At 42.7% G+C, this 25,756-nt stretch overlaps 1 protein-coding gene across 1 annotated transcript in view; it reads right to left on the bottom strand.

Annotated features, from left to right (window-relative positions):
* The window catches only part of LOC115177859 (RNA-binding protein 20), an 80,535-nt gene extending 55,015 nt beyond the window's left edge, over positions 1-25,520 (bottom strand). The window contains exon 1 of the mRNA XM_029738852.1: positions 24,972-25,520. Within this exon, the coding sequence (XP_029594712.1) occupies positions 24,972-25,105 (134 nt within the window). The 5' untranslated portion in view covers positions 25,106-25,520. The remainder of the gene's footprint in view (positions 1-24,971) is intronic.
* Positions 25,521-25,756: the final 236 nt, after the last annotated feature.

Raw genomic sequence — 25,756 nt, 5'->3', positions numbered from 1 at the left:
CTCTCCCCCCCTCCCTCCCTCCCTCCCTCCCTCCCCCCCTCCCTCCTACTCTCCTGTCATTATGGTAGCTGGTGCTTCCCTCCCTCCCCCCTCCCTCTCTCCCTCTCTCCCCTCCCTCCCTCCCTCCCTCCCTCCCCCCCCTCCCTCCTACTCTCCTGTCATTATGGTAGCTGGTGCTTCCCTCCCTCCCTCCCTCCCTCCTACTCTCCTGTCATTATGGTAGCTGGTGCTTCCCTCCCTCCCTCCCTCACTCCCTCCCTCCCTCCCCCCCTCCCTCCCTCCCTCCCTCCCTCCCTCCCTCCTACTCTCCTGTCATTATGGTAGCTGGTGCTTACCTCCCTCCCCCCCTCCCTCCCTCCCTCCCTCACTCACTCACTCCCTCCCTCCCTCCCCCCCTCCCTCTCTCTCTCCCTCCCTCCCTCCCTCCTACTCTCCTGTCATTATGGTAGCTGGTGCTTCCCTCCCTCCCTCACTCCCTCCCTCCCTCCCTCCCTCCCTCCCTCCTACTCTCCTGTCATTATGGTAGCTGGTGCTTCCCTCCCTCCCCCCTCTCTCCCTCCCTCCCTCCCTCCTACTCTCCTGTCATTATGGTAGCTGGTGCTATGCTTATTGATGGTGCTACCAGAATGGATCTTGGCTGCTGTTTTGAAAGGATGATGAGTGAGGAATTGTCACGTTCCATGTAGGATAATATACTGTCAGAAATGATCAGATATATTTCACAGGTACATGATTGTCATGCCAGAGGGAGTCCTGTGTAAGATAATATACTGTCACTGACGTTTTTCACCAAAGGTTGCCCAGACATTGTTATCGGAAAATATTCCGAAGTTGCCAAGATATTACACAGAAATATTTCCCAGGTGTGTGCAGGCCAGGCCTACAGTCTATGTATGGCTTAAAGCCATAGGTGATGAGTGGGCAACAAGACAGGCCAAGAGCTTGATATCTATTTCAGCTCCCATTCTGTAACCTACAGATCACCTCTGCAGGTATGCTGGTCTGGATAGTAAAGAATAAAGAACAGACCCACCTCGGATGTACATCTCAAACTAAAGCAACGTGGGTTTATTATCTTCAGTTAACAACCTGGAATGAGGGGCTGGCTAGCCTGGAAGCCGCGGGAGGGGCTAAAACGTTACGGCCACCCCTCCCTCTCTCTCTAGCTATCTTCACCACGGAAAGTCTCTCTCTCTCTCTCTCTCTCTCTCTCTCTCTCTCTCTCTATCTATCTATCTTCACCACGGAAAGTCTCTCTCTCTCTCTCTCTCTCTCTCTCTCTCTCTCTCTCTCTCTCTCCTCACACACACACAATCAAACTTGTCAAGTTGGCATCTCTGTCTTGCAGAGCGAGAATACATTCACAACTAGGGTCCAATTACTTAATAGCAGCTATCATCGGGTCTCCATGAGCTACCTCTCCCAGTCCCTTCCCTGGACTCCTCTCCCTGTGGGCCCAATGATTAGCTAAGAGTTAATAAGCAGGAGACTCTTTAGCTGGAGTCACGACCTTGTACTGACAGACCAACATTTTCCAGGCCCTCACTGTTGTACTATATGGGTGTTTTGGGGTAGGCCATTAACATGCCTGATGTTAAATGAGTGCCGCCAACAATGCACTCTCTCTGTCACGCTCTGTCGTTCTCTCTCTATCTCTGTGTATATCTGTCGCTCTTTCTCAGTCTCGCTCTTCCCCTCTCTCTCCCCATCCTCTCTCTCTCTCTCTGCCTCTCTATCTTTCTGTCTCTCCCTCTCTCCATGTCCGTCCCTGACACTCATCTGTCTGTGTTAGCAGATACAGTAGCTGTAGAGGAAGGGATGATAGCAGTGGTCCAGAATAGCATTCTGAGGTCCAGGGAGTTTTGAACACAGCCAGGTGCCGTGATTAGAGCCAATGGGAGGAGGACACCTCATAGAAGGATATCTCATTAAGCCCTTGTTTAAGGGACGCACGGTGACACCACCGGTGACACAGCAGTTGGTCTAAGCCGAGAATGATTCATGACGTCATAACTGTATGTTCTGTAATGAAGGTAGCCTACGTGTGATATCCTGAATACACTTCCCTCTGGGCACACACTGGTCGAATCAACGTTGTTCCACCAACGTGGAATAGACGTTGAATTGTTAGTTCTGAAAGTTATGAAAGACTCGTCCATAGCACCCAATTCAGAGGAGGCATAGAACACTTGACAAAAGCATACAATAGATAAAAGCCTCACTGTGACTGACCTTAGTACTTCAAACAGCCATTTAGAGGCGTTTCCATTTTCAAATCCTACAATCCAAACTTTCCAAACTGGGTTACCTCAAAGCGGCACATTTCATAACCCACACGGCTGACTCTGGCCTCAGTCAGTGGTGTTATGGTATGGTTTACGTACTATAGGCCTGCTGCTTCAAACTAACACATTGCATCCCCCCTAGAAGTGGTGAACCAGTTATCAAAGTAGTACCAAAGTGCGTGTGTGTGCGTGTGTGTGTGTGTGTGTGCAGTTTGTGTGTGTGTGTGCCTGCGTGCGTGTGCGAGCGCGTGTGGTGTGTGTGCACGTGTGGTGTGTGTGCATGTGTGGTGTGTGGTGTGCGTGCGTGCGTGTGGTGTGTGGTGTGTGTGTGTTATGCAAAGTGTAGGAGTATAGACGGTCAGTTATCAAAGTAGTACCAAAGTGTGTGTGCGTGTGTGTGTGTGGTGTGTGTGTGTTATGCAAAGTGTAGGAGTATAGACGGTCAGTTATCAAAGTAGTACCAAAGTGTGTGTGCGTGTGTGTGTGTGTGTGCGGTTTGTGTGTGTGTGTGCCTGCGTGCGTGTGCGAGCGAGTGTGGTGTGTGTGCATGTGTGTGGTGTGTGTGTGTGTGTGTGTGTGTGTGTGTGTGTGTGTGTGTGTGTGTGTGTGTGTGTGTGTGTGTGTTATGCAAAGTGTAGGAGTATAGACTGTCAGTCGTGACTCACTCAGACCCACCAACCAACCTGTCATATGAGTCACTAGACTCAGGTCTCTAACACTGTTCCACACCAGCTATGTGCCCTTTACAGACCCCCGCTTGCTGTTTCAAACGGTACACATTAAATAAATACATGAAATAAAGACATTAATAAAGACATTAATGAAGCCACAAAAATATCAAAAGTGTTATTTGCACTTGACTTTGCACCTGCTGTGATCAAACTCTCGCCAACGGGAGGAAAAATCAGGAATAATCGTCGACGTCTGACTTAATTAATAGTTTCAAGGTAGTGTAGGCACATCCAGGGACTTGCAGGGGCTCAGTTATTAATAACCTCCCGTGAAGAGGAAGAAAGCAACATTTGATTAGAAATGTCTCCATGTCAGGGGAAATAATAATGTATGTAATTAACTGTATGAGCAATCATATTATATTTATCGTCTTCATATGTGTTCCGGACATGACTAATGATGATTCATGTGTTAAAAAGTTGTGGGAGTTAAACACCCAAAGTGTAATGGAGTGGTGAATAGAACTAACCAGAGAGCTGAACTTTTAGAATGGACGCCATGTTAGCGCCTTTGAGCATTCTATTTATAAATTCATGACGAGAATTTGGACTCTTGTACATTGCATTGTTTAAAATGTAGAAAATTCAGTGGACTGCTATTGGTCAATATTGCCCATGCGGAGCTAACATGGCTGCCGTGGAATGTAGTGTCATGTAAATCTCTATATTCACTACATGACCAAAAGTATGTGGACACCTGCCTGTCAAACATCTCATTCCAAAATCATGGGCATTAATAAGGAGTTGGTCCCCCTTTGTTGCTGTAACAGCCTCCACTCTTCTGGGAAGGCTTTCCACTAGTTGTTGGAATATTGCTGCGGGGACTTGCACCCATTCAGCCACAAGAGCATTAGTGAGTTTCGGCACTGATGTTGGGCAATTAGGCCTGGCTTGCAGTCGGCGTTCCAATTCATCCCAAAGGTCTTTGATGGGGTTGAGGACCGGGCTCTGTATAGACCAGTCAAGTTCTTCCACACGGATCTCGACAAACCATTTGTATATGGACCTCGTTTTGTGCAAGGGGGCATTGTTATGCTGAAACAGGAAAGGGCCTTCTCCAAACTGTTGCCACAACATTGGAAGCACAGAATCGTCTAGAACGTTATTGTATGCTGTAGCGTTAAGATTTCCCTTCACTGGAGCCTGAACCACAGCCCCAGACCATTATTCCTCCTCCACCAAACTTTACAGTTGGCACTATGCATTGGAGCAGGTAGTGTTCTCCTGGCATCCGCCAAACCCAGATTTGTCCGTCGGACTATCACATGGTGAAGCGTGATTCATCACAACAGAGAACGCGATTCAAAGTCCAATTGCGGCGAGCTTTACACCACTCCAGCCAACGCTTGGCATTGCGCATGGTGATCTTAGGCTTATGTGCGGCTGCTCGGCCATGGAAACCAATTTCATGAAGCTCCCGACGAACAGTTCTTGTGCTGATGTTGCTTCCAGAGGCAGTTTGGAACTCGGTAGTGAGTGTTGCAACCAAGGACAGATGATCAGCACTGGGCGGTCCCGTTCTGTGAGCTTGTGTGGCCTACTACTTCGCAGCTGAGCCGTTGTTGCTCCTAGACGTTTCCTATAACAGTACTTACAGTTTACCGTAGCAGGTCTAGCAGGGCAGAATTTTGGCAAAAGGACTTGTTGGAAAGGTGGCGGTGCCTCGTTGAAAGTCACTGAGCTCTTCAGTAAGGCCATTCTACTGCCAGTGTTTGTCTATGGAGATTGCATGGCTGTGTGCTTGATTTTATACAACTGTCAGCAATGGGTGTGGCTAAAATAGCTGAATCCACAAATTTGTATATAGAGTGTATATGGCTCTGGGTCTAATGGCATGCCACATCTGGACCCACCTAGATAGACTGAAAAATCACAAATGTAACTGTTCCACAGTTTATGGTTTCTGTGAAAACAAAATCCATGTGTGGGCCATTAATTCAATTGCTAATATGGTGAGGAGCAGGGGAGGAGAGTTTGGTATGGCCCTCCAAGTCTCTGATTACATGGAAAGATAATACGGCTAGGGCCTGGCCAGTGCCGGTGACAGGCTGACCAGCCGGAGTCGGATTTCCAGAGCTGGGCCGGAGTCGATTTTCCTGACCCTCAGTATCCATTGGACAGCGTGAACATTTCTGTTGCCACCCGGGCTTGTCCCATTTCCTTTCCATCCTTCTCCTTTGGGAGAAATCCCATGTTGGTTCCCATTTGTGTTGAACCAGGTGTCAAAAAGGGACTGAAGCCAGAGAGGGGGGAGACTGAGAGGACATGGGATGATGATTCTCTCTCTCTCTCGCTCTCAATTCAATTTCAATTCAATTTAAGGGGCTTTATTGGCATGGGAAACATATGTTTACATTGCAATAGCAAGTGAAATGGATAATAAACAAAAATGAAGTCTCTCTCTCACCCTCACCCTCTCTCTCTCTCTCTTTCTCTCTCTCTCTCTCTCTCTCGATATACTGTAGCAGCTATATCTTTAGCAGCTAGTTTCTCCCATGTGATCCTAATTGTACTAATTCTACTCCTGTGGTTTCCTCTGTGTGAGAATACAGACTACAGTATAACTGGTTGGCGTAGACCTCCATGCAAGGCCTCCTCTTCTCATGAACTCATCTAATGCTCCATGAATATGCTGTAACATTCACTGAAAGCCATGAGCTTTTGATTGTACATGGATTTAATATCTGCTTGCAATAATAAACATAAAGGTATCATAAACCAAATAAAAATGGATTTTTCTGTTTGTTAAGTTTATCTAACCCTATTTTGTGAGACTTCTAAGATGTCCTGTCAAAGCAGCCAATCCAAACTGATTGTACTGTATTTCTTCGTTATAGTCAGTTATTTTTCAAAAAATGATTTATATCGCCTATTAGCAGTAGAATTAGAGTCCCCCGAGTGCCAAAATGAGCGGATTACAGAATATTAGTATTGCCATGCTAAGCCCTCCTTATTTTTTTAACATATTGCACAGTAGGTGTTGGCCATTAGACACCATGGCACAAGACAAATGGTGACCTGTTTTCAACTGTCAACAAGTCCCACAAAACGTCACCGGGGCCTTGATCCTCGCTCAACCCCCATTGACTGAGCACCACCCGCACGTACCTCATTGGCCGAGACGGGTCTTGTTGATACTCCGTGGAGAGCTCCGTTGCGAATAGCACACATTGTTCATTTATGATGCGGTGGTGGGTATCGTATCTAAAATAACCAAATGGTGAGGTGTAACATTTTCTATTAGCCCCCCCTCTTCTAACACACCTGCTGGCCAATCTGATCAGGGGCACAGTGGAGGGGGCAGTGGGGTGAGGATTCAGGGGTGTTGGTGTGACAGATAATTTATACACATCCCATCTGGTGTTATACTCAGACAGGCCAGACCTGGGTTCAAATACTGTTCTAAATCATTTCAAATACTTCAGCTGTGCTCGAATGAGCTTGCCTGCCACAATGGACCCAATAGAAGAAAAAGTAGAAAAGTGAGGAAAAGTGGAAACCCAGCCTCCAGGCAAGATACAGCAAACATTGAAGGTATTTGAACCCAGGTCTGGGACAGGCTGTCTATAGGGCCAGACATTATTCCAACCGATCTCCTTGTAGTGTGTGGTTGGTGTAGCTTAATACGTCACAAATCACTGTCACTGGTGTCATTGGTGTCAGGTAAAAACATGCAGTTAGTGAGGGGCTTAGGTATGCATCAGCACCTCCCTGGGAGACATAGGTCTGGGTAGATGGGATACATGTAGGCTGCAGGGACTACTTTCAAACATTAAGCACCTGGACCCACCGCCAGAGACACTTACTCACCTACGATCCAAAATACAAAACACAAACTGACATGGCACCTCCCCTGTCCAATGAACACAATGATTATCAACTTCATTCCATGGTTACCAACGTGATTACATGATCACCAAGTTGTCAAACACACTTACCGTATGTGGTTCTTCAGAGAGACACACAGCACTTGTTATACAGGCCCTTCCCCTCCTCCCCTATCTCCTGCCATTGTCCTCCCCCTCTCATTCTCTCTCCATTGACACTGAGCGACAGGCATATTGGTCTGCTGACAGGGCGATGGTCGTGTCATACAGGGCTCTCTGATTTCACTCGTTTTCAAAGGCTAGGCCATAGGAATGCTCTACACACTCCTCCGTTTTACCCCTCCCTCCCTTCCTTCCTCCCTTCCACCCACCTTACCCCTCCCTTCCTCCCTTCCTCCCTTCCTTCCTCCCTTCCTCCCTCCCTTCCACCCACTTTGCCCTCGTGATCAGGCTCCACATGTGAATTTTCAATATCGCTTACACACCACCAGGTGTTTTGTGGGTCTCTCTCTCTCTCTCTCTCTCTCTCTCTCTCTCTCTCTCTCTCTCTCTCTCTCCGAAGCTGTGCCGGAGTCGGTTTTCCCAACCCTCAGCGTCCATTGGACAGTGAGAATGTTTCTGTTGCCACCTGGCTTTCCCCATTTAATTCCCATCCTTCATACCAACTCCTTTGGGAGAAATCCCATGTTGGTTCCCATTTGTGGGACTGAAGCCAGAGAAGGGTAGACTGAGAGAACATGGGATGATGATACTTTCTCTCTCTCTCTCTCCCTCTCCCTCTCTCTCTCTCTCAATTCAATTCAAGGGGCTTTATTGTCATGGGAAACATATGTGTACATTGCCAAAGCAAGTGAAATGGATAAACAAAAGTGAAATAAACAATAAAAGTGAACAGTAAATATTACACTCACACAAGTTCCAAAAGGAATAGAGACATTTCAAATGTCATATTATGTCTATATAGTGTTGTAACGATGTGCAAATAATTAAAGTAAAGAAGGGAAATAAATAAACATAAATATGGGTTGTATTTACAATGGTCTTTGTTCTTCACTGGTTTCCCTATTCTTGGACAACAGTTCACAAATCTTGCTGCTGTGATGACACACTGTGGTATTTCACCCAATAGATATGGGAGTTTATTAAAATTGGATTTGTTTTCTAATTCTTTGTGGGTCTGTGTAATCTGAGAAAAATATGTGTCTTTAATATGGTCATACATTTGGCAGGAGGTTAGGAAGTGCAGCTCAGTTTCCACCTCATTTTGTGGGCAGTATTCTCTCTCTCTCTCTCTCTCTCTCTCTCTCTCTCTCTCTCTCTCTCTCTCTCACTCACTCACTCACTCACTCACTCACTCACTCACTCACAACCCTAATGTTACCCCAATGTCATCTATAACACTAATGTTACCTATAACCTTAATGGTACCATAATGTTACCTATAACTCTAACACGGAACTCAAACCAGCTGCGCGCGTGCGCCATCGTGCATACATTTATTTTGTCCCCCTACACCAAACGCAATCACGACACGCATGTTAAAATATCAAAACAAACTCTGAACCAATTACATTAATTTGGGGACAGGTTGAAAAGCATTAAACATTTATGGCAATTTAGCTAGTTAGCTTGCATTTGCTAGCTAATTTATCCTATTTAGCTAGCTTGCTGTTGCTAGCTAATTGGTCCTGGGATATAAACATTGAGTTGTTATTTTGAAATGCACAAGGTCCTCTACTCCGACAATGAATCCACACATTGTAATGCCCTGGCCGTAGAGAGGGGTTTTTTGTTCTTTATTTTGGTTAGGCCAGGGTGTTACATTGGGTGGGCGTTCTATGTTCTTTTTCTAGGTTTTTTGTATTTCTTTGTTTTGGGCCGTGTGTGGCTCCCAATCAGGCACAGCTGTAGTTCGTTGTTGTTGATTGGGAGTCACACATAAGGAACATGTTTTTCCTTTGGGTTTTGTGGGTAATTGTATTTTCTGTTTAGTTTTGTTCCTAGCAGAACTGTAGGCTGTCGTTCATTTTCGTGTTTTGTTTGAAGTGTTTCTATTAATTAAATATTGAATATGAACACATCCTCCGCTGCGTATTGGTCCACCTTTTCCGACGATGATTTCTCTGTTTCATCTGACGACGAAGACAGCCGTTACACACATAAAACGGTCAACCGAATTGTTTCTAGTCATCTCTCCTCCTTCCAGGCTTTTTCATCTTTGAACTTATACGGTGATTGGCATCTAAACTTTCATAGTATTACTACGACGACCGGCAACACAATTCGTCTTTCAATCACCCACGTGGGTGTAACCAATGAGGAGATGGTACTTGGGTACCTGCTTCTATATACCAATGAGGAGATGGGAAAGGCAGGACTTGCAGCGCGATCTGCGTCAGAAATAGAAAGGACTTCTATTTTAGCCCTTGGCAATGCAGACGCTCGTTGATGCGCGCGAGCAGCGTAAACGTATTTTGCAACGTTTGCGCACGCGAACGGTGTAGTCAGGGTATAATGTTACCTATAACCCTAATGTTACCCCAATGTTATTTCCTCCAAACATAATGTGGCATGTATTAAAAGAGAAGAAGGTAATGTAATTGAACTGAAACATGATGAAATATGAACAAGATAATCAAAGGACAGGAAGGAAGTAAGGACTTTATTTCAACATGTCTGTCTGCTTTGTTGAGGTAGCCTGATCTGTCAAAACGACTATCTTAAGGGGTCAAAACTGCTTTTCGGCCCTTACAATTCCACAGGAAGGTACATTACAGCTAGCATTTAATGGTTTGGGACATTCCAGAACCTTCAGAAGAGGAAGGAACCCCACCACATGTCAAAACACATAACACCATCACTGAAAAGCATCCGAGATCTTAACAACACTGCTTCATACAGTTATGAGGTTGCGTGACATCATATTTCAGTTTCCTTGTCATCATATTTATAGTTTAAACATTCAATAAAGCTATACCTGATCCACAGGACGTTTTATCTACTATATCAAGGCACGAGGGTAGCTTATAGAAGCCATACTTGCGCACACACACACACACACACACACACACACACACACACACACACACACACACACACACACACGCACACACACACGACAAGCTAATATCAAATAATGACAATAATGACATTACGTCCATCTAGAATCTAGAGACGTAAATCTAGAATCTAGAGACGTAAATCTAGAATCTAGAGACATACATCTCGAATCTAGAGACCTACATCTCAAATCTAGAGACATACATCTCAAATCTAGAGACGTACATCTAGAATCTAGAGACGTAAATCTAGACATCTATTGACATCAGGAATATGAGTCATGTTTCACTTGTCTGTAATTTATCTGGTGGATTACTAATCATTAACCAGCTCATTAACACGCCATCTTTAGCCCCCCATTCGAGTCTAAACATCCACGCAACCTCCTCAGTAATCTTCTACACGGCCAAGAAGTCTGAACCCATTGTCGCTGCCAGCAGGGGGTGCTATAGATAGCAGGACACCTGTGGAGAGGATGAGGGCATCACACCACGGCTCTGACCGTGATACAATTGAATCCTTAATTCTGTAATCTCACTCTTTTGTTACGTAATCTACTAACAGCACAACCTTGGAACACTAAAACACTGTAACGTTGACTCAAAAGTGATGTTATGTCTGCATTGTCAAGTGTGAGATATCCAGTTTCATCATCCTCCCCATTAGCTTCTCTGACGCGGCTGTTTTTGAAAATAGAATGTGGTATTAACAGGGGGTTAGCACTAGACAATAACACACAGTCATTATAAGTAATAGCGTGTGCCAGATGAGCGCGGGGCCAGGCTATATTCTGCTCTGGGCTCTCACACTGTGAGAAACACTACCCCCACCAATGGAAGCGCTCAGGGGGTAGGTCCATCTAAAGGAGGTAGCCTAAACACGGTAAGGACATCTAAGATGATGTAACTAAATTAGAATGGGCTGCTATTAATATTCGTATGTAGAGGGGGACTGCATTTACATAAACATGATATGATATTTTGCACATTATTTTGACCAGCTTCCTGAAGTCAGCTATGGCTGTTTGTTCCAGCTATAGACCTACATGTACTCTATACAGTCCAAACTGTTGCCACAAATGGGAATTTGACCCATTTGAGCAGAGCAATCAAATAAGTGTAGAAGAAAGAAGTGTGTAGGACTTTACAGTGTCTGCACCCCACATCCAGTCCTGCAGTTCACATTCGTCAATTAACAACTGGTTGAAGTATTAGCCTGCTAGCATTAGCCTGCTGCCATTGTGAAACGTGTGAGGGTTTATATTTGATTTCCTGTATTCTGTTCCAATGTAGATGAAAGCAGAGGGATGCCTTTGGGGTGAGCACAGGTGCTGCACACTCTACCAGTCCCTCAGCTGTTCACACACAAACAGACGCATGCGCACACACTCACACACAGACGTGCATGCATGCATGCATGCGCACACACACACACACACACACACACACACACACACACACACACACACACACACACACACACACACACACACACACACACACACACACACACACACACACACACACACACACACACACACACACACACACAGCATGGCTCTGGACTTCATACAGGGTGGTTATCTTCTTTAAAACAGGCTATCCCGCTAGGCTAACCCCTGCTAGGCTAACCCCTGCTAGGCTAACCCCTGCTAGGAGGATCCCCACTGTGTAGACCTGGGCAGCAACATGCATACAGTACATTCTCTACATTAGAACACACAGGGGATGTCCTCAGCATTTCACACACGTGGTTGGGTGCAGACCTGGGTTCAAATACTATTTTGAAATCCTTTCAAATATTTTGTCTGTGCTTGATTGATCTTGCCTGTTGGAATCAATAGAGTAGTCACAAAAGTGTTAACCCTGCCCATCTGGCACTCCAGGAAGGCTAATGTTTGAACCCAGGTCTGGTGGTTGGTATGTATTTGAGGGAGAGAAGGCAGCGAGAGAGACGGAGAGAGAAAGGGAGACGGAGAGAGAGAGATACAGAGAGAGAGATACAGAGAGAGAGATACAGAGAGAGAAAGACGGAGAGAGAGCAAGTCAATAGGCATTACTTCGTTGAAGCCCTGATCTCTTTGTCACTAATAATAACCAAACCAAGTGTATTTTGGTGACATGCTCGGTAGATAGAAACCCTTTCTTTTTTGATATGCCTACGCAAGCCTGACGACCTCTGATATAAACCATGGATTAATGGATTGTCCACACACACACACACACACACACACACACACACACACACACACACACACACACACACACACACACACACACACACACACACACACACTGAGCTGATCGTATTACTTTTTCAATCATCGTTTAGATGTCTAAGTTCATAAGGTTTATAAAGTACGACAAGTGTTGATGTTAAGGGAGGATGGAAAGATTTGAGGCTGAAACACACACTCACTAACGTGTGTGACACACACACACACACACACACACAGGCGCACTTACCCACACAAAGTACTGCACGCACACACTAACACACAGTACTTGCGGCCCGCCCACACACACACACACACACACACACACACACACACACACACACACACACACACACACACACACACACACACACACACACACACACACACACACACACACACAAAGTACTGCATGCCCACACACACACACGCGATCACACACTCGCTGATGCACACGTACACTCTGAATTGTAAACTCTTATATAAAGAGTCCACGTGTTTTCTGAAATGTTACCCATGGTACACTGCGTCTTTTTACAGTCAAATAAAGGCTATCTGATTTTCTATAAAGTTGACAGCCTGTCCCACATTCACCATGACCATTCCTAGTGTGATCTACATCAACAGCTCTTTTCATTTTAGATCCTGTTTAACACTGACTGGGACGTTTACATGTTGCCAGATTGGCCTTCTAAATTACAGTACAAGACAAAGACCTGCCAGTAAATGGGTCCATTATGGTGACATATGATCTAATACCTTAAATGAGTACTTTAAAGGAGGCTATTTAGTTATATTTCCAGCTGCAAATAGCACTAAATGTCCACTATATATCTGTAGTAGTAAAGGAATAGAATTCCCAGAGAGGAGCCTTCCACAACAAAGGCTGAAAATGTGATGATCTGTGGAAATGAACACAGTATATCTCTCTGATTCCCATCTCGGTGTGTGAAAAGCTCTTGGCTGTGTAAGAAACAACAAGCCAAGGGACAATCTTTCATTGAGCGCTTATCTAAAGCCGGCTAAACTCTTGCCTGTCAACCTTGACTTATCAAACAGACGTTTAAACCCCTTCAAAATCCTCTCGTTCTGAACAAAGTTCCAGATGCTTAGTACTGTTAAGTTTACACACTCCACACCTCTACTCTGATTTTGTTTTACCATGGGGTTATTATTCAGCCCTCCTGTTCATAAGATGCTTTCGATAAAATGCTCTGGATTTCCTAGCCTGGTCGCAGATCATTTTGTGGTGTCTTGTCAACTCCTCTGATCATTGGCAACAGCACAAACCGTTTTGGGACCAGGCCACGAATTCTCTTGAAGCCGTAAGGAAAAAAAGTCTTCCAAATCCAACAAAAATCTCTCTTAATCTCTGATGTCTACGGATGTAGGAGGCAGTTTGCTACAGCAGGGAAATAATCCTGCAACAACAGGAAATGTGAATTATCATGTGGATTATAATTAATGGACATTTTTTGTAGGTTTTTTGTAAGGGGAAAATCAAGTCTGAAATTAAAAACTTTAGAAGCCTTTCTAAACCTCAAATACACTACAGGTTTGCATTTACTGCTGTGCAGGAGAATTCTCAGCAACAGAAGGGTGATCAAATTAAGATCCAACATCTGTACCTTGTAGGGTAGCTCTGGTGTCATAGGGGTCATACACAGTATCTATAGGATAATATATTACCAATGGTGTAATTAAAGGTTATGTTTAATCTATCTGGCTGCTTTAAGGCTCTTTCAGTCGTATAGTACAGCTCAAAGGATTTTGATAGGGAAACTGAGTAAGGCATCAATAATTGGGCACAAGCACCTGTAAGAGAGATCCCTGCTAGATTGGGATCACCAGCCTTAATTCTTCTGAACACGGATATTTTGTTACTTTGCAATGTTTCTATGACATCACATACTTTGTACTTCCCCAATCAAATCATAAAGTTTTGTAACTTAAGTTACAATGATTTATCTGATGTAACAAAGATTCCTGAGAAGCATAGATTTTGTACAGATGCAGGCACAGACGCAGGCACACTTGCTAGATTTGTGAGAGGGTTTCATTTGAACAAAAGAGAGAAGCTAACTATCAACCAAAATATCTGAGTAACTTTTCAATATCAGCTTCTTATTTCTCTAAAGATAACTTTGTGAAACAACACAGTAGATAGTCAGACAAGCGTCAAAGACCTCAGGAACCTCAGTCTCGCAGCGTGGCACCTTCTACTAATTCCACTGGGTTACACTATGCAAACATTAGAAAGGTTGACCTGGGTAAGCCTACCTTTCTAATATCAACATATTTTCGCTTGACATTACTTTTCTAAAACCTGTTGAAGCAACATCAATCTGTAAATATGACCATGTGGTATTAGAGTCAGGAGTTAGGAGCACTGGCACAGCATGGGCAAAATGCTTCAGAAACCCCAACAACTGTCTAACACCTAACCTTCTAGCTTTCCAATATCTGTTTATTTCCCCTTGATAAAAGTTTCCTAATGCCCAGTGCCCACAACGCTGTTCAAACACAACCTGTTCTAAACACATCTTTGTGAAACCACATGGTAGTGAGTCAGGTCAAGAGCACTAACTGAAGCATCATGGTCAAGGAGCTCCATGCTGCTTTCTTAGTGCCACGGACCTGTCAGCCATTTAACATAAAGATTAGCCCAGTTGCTGCCATGTGTCAACACAGCAATGAACACATGCTCAGGGTCCAGGGTTAGATGGGGGGTGGAGAGGAAGAAGGAGGAAGGTGAGGGAAGAGGAGGAAGAGGAGGAGGTGTTGCTCCAAATACACAACTTCTGTAGCAAGGGAGGAATTAAAGGATCCCTGTCCAGATCAGTTTGTGCTATCCTGCCAGCTGACCACAGGAATGGGCAAGACTGGACAAACTGATCTGGGACCATGATAGAATAAAATCACCTATCTACAAATAGGCCTTAGTCGGTGGTCTGTGTGTGTTGCAGCTGTGGCCTACTGTGGCCTACTGTGGTTGGGCAGAGCAAATAAGATCTGTCCCCTGGCACCAAGGCAGTTAGCGTGTCATGCTAATGTTGCTAACGTCCTTCTAATGGTATTTTCTAAATCCATTTTATAAGAAGCAACAGCCACATGGAGTATTGTTTTTATATCGCTCTCCTTACTGCCATGGCCCGGCTTGACTCGGTAAACTGTTTACTTTCACAGAGGCACGAGGATTAGGACAAGCACCTGTCGTCCGGGTTTAGCCGGGGTAGGCCGTCATTGTAAATAAGAATTTGTTCTTAACTGACTTGCCTAGTTAAATAAAGGTTATATAAATAAAAATACAAATAAACCTGCCTTTCCCTGAATAAACAAATACAAAGTGGGGGTAATGGCATTTCAAAGCAGTCCCTCTACTGTTAGTCTACTATCCCAGAGCTGTTAATATAGCCACTAATCAATCATCTAGCCACTAATTAATGTCAAGGCTGACATTATTATTGCCTGGCAGGGGGTACTATGCCGTGTCGGACCTGGGAAAACACATTAGAGAGCTTTGGTTAATGTCCCCCTATCTGTCTGGTCAGTGTGACAGAACTACTGACACCTTCTTTCTCATCAACTGCAGCACTTTACTTCACTTTATAGCACTTTACTGCAGCAATTAACACTTATGGTCCTTATGGTGTTTATGATTATTGTATTATTTTGTTCATATACTTTTGTAGTAAAAATATAATTACTATGGTAACAATGTTGTAATAACATTCTGTTGCTTTGTAATAGCACACTAATGTACTTGAGCGCTTTTTGCAAAAGAACATGAATGTTATACCTTCAGCCATTTGTCTTTCTGAGATCTACAGCGGAATCACCAGCATCAATGGTGAGCTATTGTTCTCTACACCATCATGGCATGGGACACATAGCAAAGCTTAGAGAACAAAATAACAAAAGCATTCAGAACATGTTCTCCGTGTTTTCCACAGGTATTTACCCGTCATCAGCCGCACCCCAGTACCATATCCTGCATGCTACATCCTTAGAAAAAAAGGTTCCAAAAGGGTTCTTCGGCTGTCCCCATAAGAGAACCATTTTTGGTTCTTGGTACAACCCTTTTTAGTTCCAGGTATAACCCTTTTGGGTTCCATGTAGAGCCCTCTGTGGAAAGCGTTCTACATGGAACACAAAAGTGTTCTACTTGGAACCAAAGGGGTTTTACCCAGAACCAAAAACGGTTCTTCAAAAGGTTCTCCTATGAGGACAGTCGAAGAACCCATTAAGGTTCTAGATAGCACCTTTACTTCTAAGAGTGCATTAACAGCACTATGAACCTTTAAAATGGTGTAAAATAGTCATGTTTGAAAAATTGAAGTTTTTGCATTTTTGAGGTATTTGTAATTCGCGCCACGCTATACCATTGGATGTTGGTGAGGCGTTCCGCTAGCGGAACGTCTAGATGTAAGAGGTTATTAACAGAGATATAAAAATATTTACAGTCATTCTTTGGGGACAGCTATCCCCTCGCTAGGCTAGACCATATGTCCTACTACAGTACGGACAGCTATCCCCTAGCTAGTCTAAACCATTAGTCCTACTACAGTACGGACAGCTATCCCCTAGCTAGTCTAAACCATTAGTCATACTACAGTACGGACAGCTATCCCCTAGCTAGTCTAAACCATTAGTCATACTACAGTACGGACAGCTATCCCCTCGCTAGTCTAAACCATTAGTCATACTACAGTACGGACAGCTATCCCCTAGCTAGTTTAAACCATTAGTCATACTACAGTACGGACAGCTATCCCCTCGCTAGTCTAAACCATTAGTCATACTACAGTATGGACAGCTATCCCCTAGCTAGTCTAAACCATTAGTCATACTACAGTATGGACAGCTATCCCCTAGCTAGTCTAAACCATTAGTCATACTACAGTATGGACAGCTATCCCCTAGCTAGTCTAAACCATTAGTCATACTACAGTATGGACAGCTATCCCCTCGTTAGTCTAAACCATTAGTCATACTACAGTATGGACAGCTATCCCCTAGCTAGTCTAAACCATTAGTCATACTACAGTATGGACAGCTATCCCCTAGCTAGTCTAAACCATTAGTCATACTACAGTATGGACAGCTATCCCCTAGCTAGTCTAAACCATTAGTCATACTGTAGCGGGTTCACTATGCACCACAGGAGAACCAAGAAATGAAGAGTGACACCACGGCTGTCTTTTAGGCTTTTGTGTTGATCTGCAATAGTATTGTGAAAAGACAGGACCGGAACACATCAGTCTCTAATGCACCACCTGACAAGTTGTTCTTTCTCTCTCAGTGTTTTCTCAGACTGAGGAGAGCGGGAGCTATGGGTAGTACCAGGGTGTTAGTAGGTGACGTAAGCACCCAGATAAAATAAAACACATTTAATTAAATAAAACCAGAAGATGTTAACATCATTCAGCTACTGTAGCTGCCCACCTAACATCAACAGGCATCACCAGTAGCGCAACAATTAAAATTAGAAACCAAAAGCAAAGTTCCTGGCGATCATAGCGATCTGACTCCCCCCTTTTGTCTGAACTTGGAACATTCCTGCTCGCGGGCTTTGGCCACTGACCCTCAACCTGATTGTTCTGCTCTGCGTTGTGTACTATTCCAATAATCTGAAGTTTGCTGGAATAACCATTTTAACTCTACTACACTACTACAGTATGGACAGCTATCCCCTAGCTAGTTTAAACCATTAGTCAGACTACAGTACGGACAGCTATCCCCTCGCTAGGCTAAACCATTAGTCATACTACAGTGTGGACAGCTATGCCCTCGCTAGTCTAAACCATTAGTCATACTACAGTGTGGACAGCTATCCCCTAGCTAGTCTAAACCATTAGTCATACTACAGTACGGACAGCTATCCCCTAGCTAGTCTAAACCATTAGTCATACTACAGTATGGACAGCTATCCCCTCGCTAGTCTAAAACATTAGTCATACTACAGTATGGACAGCTATGCCCTAGCTAGTCTAAACCATTAGTTATACTACAGTGTGGACAGCTATGCCCTAGCTAGTCTAAACCATTAGTCATACTACAGTATGGACAGCTATCCCCTCGCTAGTCTAAACCATTAGTCATACTACAGTATGGACAGCTATCCCCGCGCTAGTCTAAACCATTAGTCATACTACAGTATGGACAGCTATCCCCTCGCTAGTCTAAACCATTAGTCATACTACAGTACGGACAGCTATCCCCTAGCTAGTTTAAACCATTAGTCATACTACAGTATGGACAGCTATCCCCTAGCTAGGCTAAACCATTAGTCATACTACAGTATGGACAGCTATCCCCTAGCTAGTCTAAACCATTAGTCATACTACAGTATGGACAGCTATCCCCTCGCTAGTCTAAACCATTAGTCATACTACAGTATGGACAGCTATCCCCTAGCTAGGCTAAACCATTAGTCATACTACAGTACGGACAGCTATCCCCTCGCTAGTCTATACCATTAGTCATACTACAGTATGGACAGCTATCCCCTCGCTAGTCAAACCATTAGTCATACTACAGTATGGACAGCTATCCCCTAGCTAGTCTAAACCATTAGTCATGCTACAGTATGGACAGCTATCCCCTAGCTAGTCTAAACCATTAGTCATACTACAGTATGGACAGCTATCCCCTAGCTAGTCTAAACCATTAGTCATACTACAGTATGGACAGCTATCCCCTCGCTAGTCTAAACCATTAGTCATACTACAGTATGGACAGCTATCCCCTAGCTAGTCTAAACCATTAGTCATACTACAGTATGGACAGCTATCCCCTCGATAGTCTAAAACATTAGTCATACTACAGTGTGGACAGCTATGCCCTAGCTAGTCTAAACCATTAGTCATACTACAGTGTGGACAGCTATGCCCTCGCTAGTCTAAACCATTAGTCATACTACAGTGTGGACAGCTATCCCCTAGCTAGTCTAAACCATTAGTCATACTACAGTATGGACAGCTATCCCCTCGCTAGTCTAAACCATTAGTCATACTACAGTACGGACAGCTATCCCCTAGCTAGTCTAAACCATTAGTCATACTACAGTATGGACAGCTATCCCCTCGCTAGTCTAAAACATTAGTCATACTACAGTGTGGACAGCTATGCCCTAGCTAGTCTAAACCATTAGTCATACTACAGTGTGGACAGCTATGCCCTCGCTAGTCTAAACCATTAGTCATACTACAGTGTGGACAGCTATCCCCTAGCTAGTCTAAACCATTAGTCATACTACAGTACGGACAGCTATCCCCTAGCTAGTCTAAACCATTAGTCATACTACAGTATGGACAGCTATCCCCTCGCTAGTCTAAAACATTAGTCATACTACAGTATGGACAGCTATGCCCTAGCTAGTCTAAACCATTAGTTATACTACAGTGTGGACAGCTATGCCCTAGCTAGTCTAAACCATTAGTCATACTACAGTATGGACAGCTATCCCCTCGCTAGTCTAAACCATTAGTCATACTACAGTGTGGACAGCTATGCCCTAGCTAGTCTAAACCATTAGTCATACTACAGTATGGCCATACTGTGTCTGCAATAGGAGTCTCACCACATCATTCAAGTGTGAAGCAACAACTACTACATCACAACAAGAGAAGAATAGCAAAACAACAACAACAACAACATCCATAACAACAACAACAACAGCTAGAGAAGAATAGGAATATTACAACAACATCCATAACAACAACAACAGCTAGAGAAGAATAGGAATATTACAACAACATCCATAACAACAACAACAGCTAGAGAAGAATAGGAATATTACAACAACATCCATAACAACAACAACAGCTAGAGAAGAATAGGAATATTACAACAACATCCATAACAACAACAACAGCTAGAGAAGAATAGGAATATTACAACAACATCCATAACAACAACAGCTAGAGAAGAATAGGAATATTACAACAACATCCATAACAACAACAGCTAGAGAAGAATAGGAATATTACAACAGCATACATAACAACAACAGCTAGAGAAGAATAGGAATATTACAACAACATCCATAACAACAACAACAGCTAGAGAAGAATAGCAAAACAACAACAACATCCATAACAACAACAACAGCCAAAGAATAGAAATAATACAACAACATCCACAACAATAAAATGTTCTACAGCCTCAGAGGAACATTCACTGAGGAGGCAGGCCTTCTGTAGGGGCTGTAGGTGAGAGAGAGGGGGGTGGGGGGGAGAAAGAAAGCAAGAGAGAGGGGAGAAGTGAGAGCGAGAGAGATAGAGAGAACTAAATGGCAGAAGAAAAACAGCCCCGCACTTCAGGCTGCAGATGAGTTGTGGGCCTAGAATGGTGTCTGGGGCGCTAATCAGTGCTGCCTAAGAAGAGGGGTCAGAGGCAACTTCCCCTTCTCTGACAAACTGGTCAGGGTGATATAAAGCACACAGCTGGGGAAAGAGAGGGATGAGAGAATGAGAGAGAGTGAGAAAGGGGAGAGAGAGAGAAAGGGGGAGAGAGAGAGAAAGGGAGGAGAGAGAGAAAGGGAGGAGAGAGAGAGAAAGTGGAGCGTGTGTAAGACAGAGAGGTATAGGTATAAATGAAGCACTGTGTAAGGCGATACATAAACTTCCCTACTGTACTATGTTATGTTTACTTGGGTGTAAAACCTTAACATTTGGTTCCTGGTTGCTAGTTCAGGAACAGTTAAGAGAGGAACTGCCTGATATTCCCGTAATGTATAGAACCTGCGGTAGTAGTAATGTATAGTACATAAACTACAGTACTGGGCTATGTTATGTTATGGCTACTTGTGTGAAGCCTTAACATATGTTAAGATGCCTCAGGAACTGGTATTCCCATTACGCTAAGATAGAAAACCCGTGTTCTGTAAAAGTATAACTCACACAGGCATGACAGGTGCTCTAAAGCTGGACTGAGACTAGGTTACATCAAAACTTAACTGACTCAACAAAGAGTAGTGAGCGAGAGAGAGAGAGAGAGAGAGAGCACATAATGGTCTACTGCTTAAATTTATACAAGCAAGTAACGTATATATTGATGTGTAAAAGTAATTATATCAGTGTCTTTGCCTAGACAAATTTCTCCAGAAAAATTCAAGAAATGAATGGAGTATTGTTTTTGACAAAGACCACGACTGAAGACTTCTCATTCTAAAAAATACTTTTGATCTATAATCCGAATAATCAGTTATCTCCACATCTGTCCACAGTTGAAGCAGATTCTATACATGAACCAATGATTTATTTACAATTCACTGGTCAAGGTCATTTTTCATTGAATTAGCTACTACTGTGGTTACTATGTAGTGGCATGTAACTACACACATTTCAAGAAATGGATGCAAGTTGATAGTTCAACCAAATTTCAAATGTACATATTTGTTTTCTTATCTTTAAAGCAGTTTATGGTCAAGGAGAGACTTCAAATGTCTACATTTGTAATAGCCTGATCTTTCCCTTTAAGTGTACTGTGACCCAAAACGAATGTGTATTATTAGTTAGGATTGGTGAGTAGGCTATAAATCATGTGTAGAGAGGTTAATCATTCTATGTTCTTCTAATTGATGGACGGCTATAAACCATGTTGTGTGTCAGGTGAGGGGTCTGCGTATATAGAAATTGTTGCTGTTTTAAAATAGAATGAGTGGGCAGGCAAGCCATATAAGGACTGCTCTAACATTTCACTTTCTAGCTCAGCAACACACAAACATGGCCGCTTGATCCTACGCCTCTCTGCACACGCACGCGTGCGCAAATACACGCACAAACATGCACGGGAGCACACACACACACACACACTTAACTCTTTTCCGTTCCATCCCCAGTCAAATCCTTACTCTTGTCCTTATCGTTAATCAGAGGGCGTGTAAAACATTGGTGTGAATTACACATATTTACTCTACTATTTACTGTCTCAAACTCAAACACATAAGGCCTAGTTCATAGACTCATTATATTCTGTGACGACGATCAAAAATCAAAACGTCAAGAAAAATCGCCTACCTGTGCCGTTTCACTGGGCTATAATTCTAAATGTAACTGTAAAAATATAGATTTTGGTTGCAGTAACGGAAATAAATGTACATTTGTAGGTAAAATGACGTATAAAAAGTGATTTAGAAACAGACATCAAGAACCTGTGCCGTGCATCATTCACTTGTCTTGATCGAGCAGATCGCTTCTCTCACGACTTTTATACTTTTACGTCTTACATATTTTAAGCCGCGAGACATGTAATATGACATATTACTTATGATCTCTCCCCTTTTCTAGTGATAAGTCCCCATAACTATGATCTCTCCCCTTTTTTAGTTACTCCATCATGATAAGTCCCCATAACTATGATCTCTCCCCTTTTCTAGTTACTGCATCATGATAAGTCCCCATAAACTCCCTTTACAAATAAGGTACACCTTTAAGCTGTGCAATTTTCCTCCCTTTAACAGCCTACTTTACCACGGCTCACTGGTTCACATGGTAAAATGTGGGGTTTTCTATGATCAAATCGTACATATTAGTGCACTAAAATACTGCTTGTACGCTTTTGCATGTACACTAGGTGTACAAAGACATGGACAGTACAGCGGCCTCATGCCAGTAAACAGTTGGGCCAACTTTATTATTACAAGTAGTAGCAAAAACAAAGGCTTACTTTGTTATTGTAAAAGTTAACACTGATAATCAATGTTATATAAGAGTCAACATTGAGAAGTTAACATTGATAATCTATTATAAACCAGACTAAATCCAGTATAAACTACCCTTGCATAAGTATTCACACCTATGTTGAACAGAATTTTAATACAGTCAATAATTACAGCTTTCTTAATATACATTGACAAAATTATATTTAATCAGTGGAAAATATGTCAATGATTAGCAAATAAGATAATACCTGGGTTTTTTTCAACATGTAAGTCAAGGTCAAGGTTGCATAATACAAGATAGATAATCAGTTATATTACACTGACGCTGCTAAACTTTACACACCTGAAAATAATCATGGTTGCGGAAATTCCGTGTGTCGTTACCGTAGATACTGTATCAAATGTACTTTTTGAAGAAGACACCAAAGGCTATTACATTACACGCGTAAGATTATTTCTTACGTATTATTTTTTACATAAGATTACGAAGTTAAATGTTGAATCTGATATCAAATAACGATTTATTGTTGCTATGACATTTGTTCCACTGATAATGTAAGCATAAGATGGGACATTATAATAAAATGAAGGGGATATCTAACTACACTGTAGGGGGATTAGAGGAAACTGTCCGTTAACTTTTCATAGAATGAGTTGGTCTTCAATAAACTCAATTCATCTCTTCATTATCGACAATACATATTGTTGTATTTTAAACTAGTGAAATAAATAAAATATGTATTTACTACAACTTGTGTAATGTGTTTGAATGGCAAGTTAATTTGGCCTAGGGGAAGCTAAAGGCTATGACAAAAGTGGTAAACATTGTATTTGTGATTTCTCTTAAAAACAAATATACTGATTTATTCTACACTATATTGAGAATGGTATATTCCATGTCGTTATAGTTATATAAATAACAATAAAGTTGTTATCACAAGGTCTCAATCCAACTTCTCATATAACGCTTGTTACAAGTTGTTAATAAAAGGTCTCGTATTTAGCTCACGTTCATTTAGAAAGTCAGGGTTTTTACTGGCGTCTGTAGAATCTCTTGGGCTGTTTATTGCTTATTTATTTAACAAAAACAATGATGTATTCATTATTTAAGAGGGAGATCTAATACTTTCATTTACTTCTAATGTTCCTCAACTCATATAAGCCCGGATTTCAGTCTAACCCAATGGATTTTTGTGCTAATATTCTTTAAAGAAGAAATACTAAAAAACTAACAAATAAAAGTATATTAACATCAAAACAAAGGGAACGTTTTAGGAAACACAAATATAAGGAGAAACGACTAATACATTCTTCAACATACTAAAGTTCTATATAATTATGACTAGCAAATTTACTTTAATTTCAAAAAAATTAAAACTTCAATCTAATATTTTCAGTTTTGCCTTTAGTATGTCCTGCCTACTTTACTTAGAGCATAGCACTGCGTGTGTTTCAATATGAGACCTTACTGTCTGTTATAAACATATACAGTATGTGTGTGTTTGAGACTGAGTCAGACAGCTCTTCTATAAAAGATCTTTGTTCTAATATTCTCTGTTTTCTCTTTTTCTCTCTTCCTGACTGTTTCCATGGTAGGACTGTCTGTAAAACTCTGTTTGAGACCGTGCTATTCCGCTCCATGGGAGAATGAACACTAGTGAGCCACAGTGAAATAAATGATTGTACAGAAACACTGTAGGCCATTGAGCCCACCCCTTCCACCTCATCCATCTTGCTCACAGGGATGACATTGAGGAGTTTTGGGAAGTGTTTTTTTCCTCTTTCCACAGCTTTTCCGAAGCGTATATACACTACAACTCATCTGCCACCATCCGACTACAGTATTCTTTGGAACTATTGTTCAGAAGTTTGAATTCCATCATCCATAGATAGTTAGAGAAAGATATATTCATGAATACCAGCCTGCCAAATCTCCCTTCAGCAAATGTATTATCCATCCCTATTCCTCGGAAGTTGGAATTCCCTCAATGCCGCTAAGGAGACATGTATTAATTTATATATTGATCCTAAATCCCCATTGGAACTAATTCATTTCCATACATGCCTTTGTGATAACAGCCATGGCATGTTTTTAATATGACATATATATATATATATATATATATATATATATATATATATATATATATATATATATATATATATTTGCAGCAATATTTCCCTTACCTCTGGAAGTGTTCGTTGGACGTCTTGGCTCCCATATATCCTCCTTGGCTTTTCCCCGACATTTCACCAGTTTGGCCGTTCTTGACACCTTCGATGTGAGCCTCAAAGAGAGCCTTATCCCAGGCCTGTTGCATGGCCAAACAAAATCACTAACTAGTCCTTTATCTTCACTAACCAACCACACACACCCCTCAGAAAAGTTGTTACTGACTGTCGCCGTGGGCTATAAATAAAAAATCCTTTGGTGTAACTCTCTCTCTCCCTTGCGATTGCCGACCGATAGCCTAGGGAGGCTGTTGAATACAGTACGCGCGGTCCCGTGGACTACTTTAACTCAGCAGGAACTTTTTCTCTCTCTTCCCTCTCTCTCTCCCCGGTGCTTCTCCTGACAGACAGCGACAATGGCAGCCAGCAAAGCCCCTGGCCTTAGCTCTCTCTCTCCCTCTCTCCCTCCTTTCTCTCTCTGCTTTCTCTCTTCCTCCTCTTCTCCCCAGTGACAGAAAGTAAAACCCCAGGGGAGGAGGGTGTTCAAAGGGAAACGACCACAGTTGAATGAAGAGTTTGAGGAAACGACAGAGGTGGGGAGAGTTGGAGGGATAGGGTGGGATAGGGAGGGGGGAGGGAGGGGGTGGTAAATTAAAAGGCTCTTGACCAAATTGGGAGTCCCTGCCTGCTGGCCCAGTGGTGGTAGTGTGTGCATCATATTCGGACGGTGTGTGTAATAACAGGGGAAGAGTCCTCCTTACGCCACGCTGTTGATTATCACCTCATGCTCACAAATTCAC

The sequence above is a fragment of the Salmo trutta genome, chromosome 38 (genome assembly GCF_901001165.1).
Source record: "Salmo trutta chromosome 38, fSalTru1.1, whole genome shotgun sequence".
In the NCBI taxonomy this organism is placed as follows: domain Eukaryota; kingdom Metazoa; phylum Chordata; class Actinopteri; order Salmoniformes; family Salmonidae; genus Salmo; species Salmo trutta.
This window is presented reverse-complemented; position numbering and strand designations above follow the sequence as displayed.